At 47.0% G+C, this 7,925-nt stretch overlaps 1 protein-coding gene across 3 annotated transcripts in view; it reads left to right on the top strand.

Annotated features, from left to right (window-relative positions):
• The first annotated feature begins 5,745 nt into the window (after positions 1-5,745).
• SCAMP1 (secretory carrier membrane protein 1) overlaps positions 5,746-7,925 on the top strand; it is a 48,386-nt gene continuing 46,206 nt past the window's right edge. For 2 of the 3 annotated variants that reach the window (XR_013221470.1, XM_077287029.1), the window contains exon 1: positions 5,746-6,053. Coding sequence is in view for 2 of the 3 variants with exons in the window: in XM_077287029.1 (XP_077143144.1) it covers positions 5,997-6,053 (57 nt within the window). In the remaining variant the exon portion in view is untranslated. Of the gene's footprint in view, positions 6,054-6,121; positions 6,271-7,925 lie in introns of those variants that run through there. The other variant, XM_077287039.1, reaches the window with a different exon arrangement.

Raw genomic sequence — 7,925 nt, 5'->3', positions numbered from 1 at the left:
CATTTTGAGAGCTATAATTTTTCCATATTTTGGTCCACAGAGTCATGTGAGGTCTTGTTTTTTGCGGGACGAGTTGACGTTTTTAATGGTAACATTTTCGGGCACGTGACATTTTTTGATCGCTTTTTATTCTGATTTTTGTGAGGCAGAATGACCAAAAACCAGCTATTCATGAATTTCTTTTGGGGGGGGCGTTTATACCGTTCCGCGTTTGGTAAAATGGATAAAGCAGTTTTATTCTTCGGGTCAGTATGATTACAGCAATACCTCATGTATATCATTTTTTATGTTTTGGCGCTTTTATACGATAAAAACTATTTTATAGTAAAAATAATAATTTTTGCATCGCTTTATTCTGAGGACTATAACTTTTTTATTTTTTCGCTGATGATGCTGTATGGTGGCTCTTTTTTTTGCGGGACAAGATGACGTTTTCAGCGATACCATGGTCATTTATTTCCGTCTTTTTGATCGCATGTTATTCCACTTTTTGTTCGGCGGTATGATAATAAAGCGTTTTTTGCCTCGGTTTTTTTTTTTTACGGTGTTCACTGAAGGGGTTAACTAGTGGGACAGTTTTATAGGTCGGGTCGTTATGGACGCGGCGATACTAAATATGTGTACTGTTATTGTTTTTTTATTTAGCTAAAGGAATGTGTTTATTGGAACAATATTTTTTTTATTATTATTTATTTAGGAATTTTTTTTTTTTTACATTTTTACTTTGCCCCAGTGGGGGACATTACAGTAAAGTGACAGATCGTCCTATCTGACACTTTGCTGTGCACTGTGTCAGATCGGCGATCTGACGTGCACTGCTGGAGGCTTCCCGGCGCCTGCTCTGAGCAGGTGCTGTGAAGCCACCTCCCTGCAGGACCCGGATGCAGCCCCGCGGCCATTTTGGATCCGGGGCTTGCAGGGAGGAGACGCTCGGTACAAGGTGAGCACATCGCCTTGTACCGATCGTCTCAGGGAAGCACGCCGGGAGACCCCTCCCTGCCCGATGCTTCCCTGTAACACTGGAACACTGCGATCATGTTTGATCGCAGTGTGCCGGGGGTTAATGTGCCGGGGGCGGTCCGTGACCGCTCCTGGCACATAGTGCCGGATGTCAGCTACGATAGTCAGCTGACACCCGGCCACGATCGGCCGCGCTCCCCCCCCCCCCCCGTGAGTGTGGCCGATTGCGCTGGACGTACTATTCCGTCCTTGGGAAGTAGGGCCCACCCCACATGGACGGAATAGTACATCCAATGGCAGAAAGGGGTTAAATATCAAAATTCTCAATTCTGAGGTAAAATCTGTATTTAATGAAGACAGACTTTCCCATTACTGAGATTCAAAGATATTGCAGAGTTCATCCTGGAAAAAGCTCAAGGGGTTAGTTGCCTTTTTTTTGTAGCAAGTTTTGTTTAGTAATTTATATGCATGTTATGTGGCCATATTATTATTAATTATTATAGCGCCATTTATTCCATGGCGCTTTACTTGTGAATAGGGGTACACATAATAAAAAACAAGTACAGTAATCTTAAACAATACAAGTCACGACTGGTACAGAAGGAGAGAGGACCCTGCCCACGAGGGCTCACAGTCTACAAGGGTAAATAAGGATACAGTAGGTGAGGGCAGAGCTGGTTGTGCAGCGATTTGGTGGTTACTGCTGGTTGTAGGCTTCACAAGGTTGCCACCCTAGTCCGCAGGTTTAAATACCACATCCTCCCACCCCTTAATTTCTTCCAGTGCTTGCCTTTCCTGTTTGTTACAACTGGAACTGCCAAACCAATTTTGGGATACCATTTCAATATCATGGGACACCAACTTTGTAAACACGTCTACTGCAGGGCAAGTGTTTAGTGGGTGAAATTTTTGGGGCTTACCCATGATTTGATTGGGAAAAGTGCATACCTCTCTTGGGTTGCTTTCCTGAGCCAAAGCTTCAAGATTCGCTAAGGCTTCTATTTCCTCTGCTGTTGTAAGTATCTCCCATTTGCTCCCTATGGTGCATCCTTTTCAATATCAATTTGCGGGAAAACATAGATGTAAATCGTTTATGTTTGTGAAAGCATCTGGGGAATATGAAGGGGAGAAGGTAAATCCTTTCTCAAGTATCTTAACTTGATTGGTAGACAGCACATGTGAGGACAGATTAATCACCTTCAGCTCGTCATTTCTACGATTAGATGTTTTTCTAAAGACGTCCACAGCTCTCTGGTTTCCACCATGTCGTGTGCGTTGGTTCCAAGATAGAGTGCTTTCAGGGCTCACAATTAGAAGCATAAGTATTAGAGATTCAGGATAGGGAGCTAAACAAGGCATTCCTGGAGCCAATTCCTGTATCCCTCGTCTTTTTACCTTGCCACCGGTATGCTCTGTTGTTTTCATAGTCTGTCAAATCTCTCATATATTTCTTGGTTTTAGTTGGGCAGATGTCTTTTTCCCACTTTTCCAAGTCATCATTGGTCTCCAGGAGCCACATATCAAGCTGTTCTTTCCTAAGATCTTTCTTAGGGCAGGGAATGTATCCGCAAGTCCAGGAAATCTACCATAATGCCATATATAAAAGTTAAATTGATGTGGATGTAGTTCTGGTTTAGGTTGTCCATGAGTTTCTGTAGATCATCAATGTTATCCTCCCAAATAAACCAAATATCATCGATGTATCTCATCCATCCCCGAATGAGATGGCAGAGAGTGCCCAAGTTGCAAAGAAAGATGTCCCTTTTACATGCTCCCAGGAATAAGTTGGCGTAAGATGGGGCGCAACAAGCTCCCATGGCTGTTCCCTGGAGTTGCAGATACGTGCCCCGTCCAAAAGCAAATAAGTTGTGTGTAAACACAAATTCAAGAAGCTGTAGCAACAGAGCCACTATTTTTTGTCAATATTACTAGAATTAAGGTACATTGCTGAAAATATAGTGTGGGTAACCGTGAATGTAACCCTTTAATTAGATCAACTAGTCTTTTTGGGATGCTCCTTCCTGATATGCTGTTTAAAGGATATTTAAAGTGACTCAAAGGCAAAGTACACATAAAAAATATGGCCATAAAAGAGTAACACATGAAATATTATGCCATCACCGCCATGTGTGTACCAGTGGACATTATTCTGGACATATCGGAAAATTAAGCAGAGAAACAATGAAAAAACAAAAGATAGTCCAAGTAGTTTTAATATATGAAAATATTTATTGTAGTATACAACAGAAGGTAAGGTAGGGAAACAAATACCAAAAAGGGTTACAACACAAGGGACAACAAAGATTGCAAGATAAACACCAAGCAGTAAAATAACTATAAAGCACAAGTAGAAAATATAGGGTATAATCTACTAGATTAGGGTAATAATTCAAGTGCCATATATACAGCTATATGTGGTGGATAAAACTGCAATCAGCAGAAATAATAGTGTGCAGGTATAGAAAAGATAAAATGCCTGTGCAACAGTTTTCCAGTAAAGGCAGAGTGAACACAGCTACAAATAAATCAGGTAACATGGTAAGGCATAAGTATACCACTGTACTTTAGTACCGTATATACTCGAGTATAATCTGACCCGAGTATAAGCTGAGACCCCTAATTTTGCCACAAAAAACTGGGAAAACTTAATGACTCGAGTATAAGCCTAGGGTGGAAAATGCAGCAGCTACCGGTAAATGTCAAAAATAAAAATAGATACCAATAAAAGTAAAATTAATTGAGACATCATTAGGTTAAGTGTTTGTGAATATCCATATTGAATCAGGAGCCCCATATAATGCTGCATACAGTTCATGATGGGCCCCATAAGATGCTCCATACAAAATACGCCCCATATAATGCTCCACAAATGCTGATTATGGCCCCACAAGATGCTCCATACAGATATTTGCCCCATATAATGCTGCACATGGCCCCATACAGATATTTGCCCCATATAATGCTGCACATGGCCCCATACAGATATTTGTACCATATAATGCTGCACATGGCCCCATACAGATATTTGCCCCATATAATGCTGCACATGGCCCCATACAGATATTTGTACCATATAATGCTGCACATGGCCCCATACAGATATTTGCCCCATATAATGTTACACATGGCCCCATAAGAAGCTCCATACAGATATTTGCCCCATATAATGCTGCACATGGCCCCATACAGATATTTGCCCCATATAATGCTGCACATGGCCCCATAAGATGCTTCATACAGACATTTGCCCCATATGCTGTTGCTGCAATTACAAAAAAAAAAAATCACATACTCACCTCTCAGGCCCCCGGCACTTGCTATACTTACCTTTCCCGTTCCACCGACGGGCGCCGCTGTGTCTTCCCCGTCCTCTGCACTGACTGTTCAGGCAGAGGGCAGTGCGCACACTAATCGCGTCATCGCGCACTCTGACCTGAGCGTCACTGCAGAGGACGGGGAAGATGCAGCGGCAAAGACGGTGGAACGGGGAGCAGGTGAATGTCGTGCACTGTGTTATACTCACCTGCTCATAGCAATGCAGATCTCTGGGTGAGAGCCCATCCCCATCGGCACTCGCCAGCTGTAGTTGTATAGGGTCTGGTGAGCGCAATATATTTATTTTTTTTTTTTTTTTTTTGGGGGGGGTGTCTTTTTTTTGGGGGGTGTCTGCAATTGAGGGTTTTGTTGTATTCTTTAACCTTTTTAGCTGCCTGGACACTTCCTCATTGAACTGCAAGTAGGGCTTATTTTTGAAGTAGGGTTTATATTTCAGCTTACTCAAAAAGGCCAAATATTCCTGCTAGGGTTTATTTTTGGGTGTGTATTCTTTTCTGTAATCAATGCATCACTCCTAATTAACACTGGCAGACCTGGAGACCCTTTGTGTTTCCCCCAAATTAGCCCTCCCAGGAAACGAGTTTCCTCAACAGCATGGAGCAGCTTCAGCCACTGCTCAGTACAAAGTGTCAGATGTAAGAATTCCCCTTCACACTGGTTGTCCGCGCGTTCTGCACAGATGTGCTGCATCGCCAGCTGACATCCGCCACTCACTGTACAGTAAGAAGTGCCTGAATGTCACAGACGTGGTTTGTGGAACCACTGTGCCACGGATCCCGGAGAGCCTGGGGGGGGGTGACTAAGCGATCACCAGACTGTTCACTAGAGTCTCTGATGGTGAGGTTACGCTTGGCTCCCGATGAATGCCAGGGGCCACTCCGGGACAGACTAATGGTCGCGCAGCAGCTGGACCCAGAAGGACGACTGGATGGAGCAACGGGCAGAGCTTGTATAAGAGACCAGCAGAGTTCGTATCAGAGTGCAGCAGGCAGGGTCTGCATCAGAGTGCAGCAGGGACTGGTATGCAACCTTAGGGTATGTGTCCACGTTCAGGAAATGCTGCGTTTGACGCTGGGTAGAGCCGCAGCGTCAAACACACAGCGTCCAGATGTTACAGCATAGTGGAGGGGATTTCATGATATCCTGTCTCCACTATGCATTAAAAGATGCATGCGGCAGACCCGTGGAAACGGACATGCGGTGTGTCTTTTAAGAACGCAGCATGTCCTTACAATGCTGAAACAACGCAAGTACAACGCAAGTGACCTGCCAGTGACCTCAGGTGCAGATTTGGTCAGGATTTTACCTGCATAAAATCCTGACCAAATCCTGAACGTGGACACATACCCTTACACAACATAGACTGTAAAACAGGAAGGTTGCTCAGGCACCTCCCCAGTGGGGAACTAGCAATCTATACATACTGCCCCACAGCCCAGCCGGGATTACATGGCTGAGGGTATTATGTGGCGGCGCCCATAACGCTCTGTCCTCTCGTTACCCCCGTGTAATCCCCCTACATCTGACTGCACCACGTGACGCGAGGGGCGGAGCCGTAGAACCCCTCTCTGAGTCAGACGACCAGGAGTTACGTGTATGATGCGGTGACGTCATTTCCGAAGCGGCCATTTCTGCTGCTTAGGATAACGGTACGTGCGGGTCCGTGCTCCGGGAGCTGCCCGTGAGCCCCCACCGCAGCCATGTCCGACTTCGACAGCAACCCGTTTGCAGATCCGGACCTGAACAATCCGTTTAAGGTGAGCAGCGTGTGATCCTGGCGGTGATGGAGCGCTGCCATTCATTGACAGCCCTCTGTTGACGGGCAGTTTGTATGTGTGTGACGTCACCTGCAGCCACCCCCCTCGCCCCGTGTGTAGTGGTATCTCCCGGTGCGGCAGCAGATGTGCGGGGCTGTGTGTGATCGCTGACTCCATGGACGGCCCCGTCCTACAGGGACGCTCCACCTCGGACATGGTGAGGGGGCGACAGGGCTGATGGCAGCACTAGGAGCACAGAGGACATGGTCAGGGCCGCCGGCTGCAGGAGCCCGGGATGTGTCCTCCGCCAGTGCCAGGAAACCGGCTCCTCGGACTGTTGTCAGATGGGCACCATTAGGTCCTGTATCCCCGACTGCCCCGGCCTTCTCCGGGATGACAGGGATTCCCTTCCGGTGTCTGCTAGATGCAGTATGACTAAATAGCAAGCGGCATATTCTAATCGTCACGGGGGCGGAGCTGCCCTCCTAAAGAGTCAGGGGGCGGAGCTACCCTCCTAAAGAGTCACGGGGCAGAGCTACCCTCCTAAAGAGTCACGGGGCAGAGCTACCCTCCTAAAGAGTCACGGGGCAGAGCTACCCTCCTAAAGAGTCACGGGGCAGAGCTACCCTCCTAAAGAGTCACGGGGCAGAGCTACCCTCCTAAAGAGTCACGCTAGCCTCCTCTCCTGGCCCGGGGGGCATCCCACCATAGAGACATAGTTGTCAACTTATTACATATGCAAATTGACTCTTCAGAGGCAATTTGCATATTACATTTCCCAGAAGAGCATTGCACGGCGAATAAGCCTCCTTACCTGGTGTGTCACTCTCCACAAGGAGAAGCCTTACCCCTTAGATAACTTATTACAGGGATGTAGCGATTTGGAAGCAAAAATCTCCCTGACCAGTTCCCCTCAGCTCCGTGATTGGGTGAATTTGCAAAATGCTTGAAAAAAAAAAAGAAGCTACGGTACTTGTTTTTAAAAATCCCTCCATGTTCTTAGAACAGAGGGATTATTTTATAGTTTACCGCTTGTTACCTAGGTTACTGACTCTGCCATCATTCAGGGATGTTCTTCTCTCCTAGAGGAGGAGCGCAGCGCTTACAAGCTCTTTACTATGGAGCCTACCAGTCCTGATTGTTGGATGTGCCTAGCCTCAGTGCCCCGCTCTCCTCCGATGCTGCAGGGGCAAAGCTGTGTTTGCAGCAGCATCAGAGGGCGATCTGGCCATAATAAATATATATATAATGATTGCTGCCCATTCCTGATCCTTAGTACTAAGACCGGATCATGTCGGCTCCTCGGCTGTAGAGACCCAGAACCGGCCATCAGGACCTGCGGACATTCAGGCTGTGCTGTATATAACTGTGAGAGTTGTGGTCCTAATTGTTAGTGCAGGTGAGATCTTGTGCCGGTTTTATACCAGGACTTGGGCTGTTCTTCCATTTCTACATAACGGGCGAGGACTGGTGCGCCCCTAACGGCAGTGGTGTAGAGCCGCACACATAAAAGACCCTGGGCCAGTGGCCACATCAGTAGCCCGTGAGCCCCGCAGACCACCGCCTACCTGTGGGAATCCCTGGGCCGATGGTATGTCATGCGTGCGTCCTGCCTATAAATCAGGCTCTGGAGATTCCAGCAGGCAGAAGGTGGTTCTCACCATCCAGCGGCCACAGACTACTGATGTCACCTGACTGTATGGAATGGCGTGGTCTGATCGGCTGGATGGAATATCGGAGACCTGCACGTAGTTTTGCTGTACAGTCCGGGAGCTGTTCTTAATGCAGGGTGAGAATGTCATGTGGGCGCACCGTAGTCAGCCGAACATCTGATGTGTGGGGGCACCTCCCAACTCTCCCGGACAGATGACG

The sequence above is a fragment of the Ranitomeya variabilis genome, chromosome 1 (genome assembly GCF_051348905.1).
Source record: "Ranitomeya variabilis isolate aRanVar5 chromosome 1, aRanVar5.hap1, whole genome shotgun sequence".
Classification (NCBI taxonomy): domain Eukaryota; kingdom Metazoa; phylum Chordata; class Amphibia; order Anura; family Dendrobatidae; genus Ranitomeya; species Ranitomeya variabilis.
This window is presented reverse-complemented; position numbering and strand designations above follow the sequence as displayed.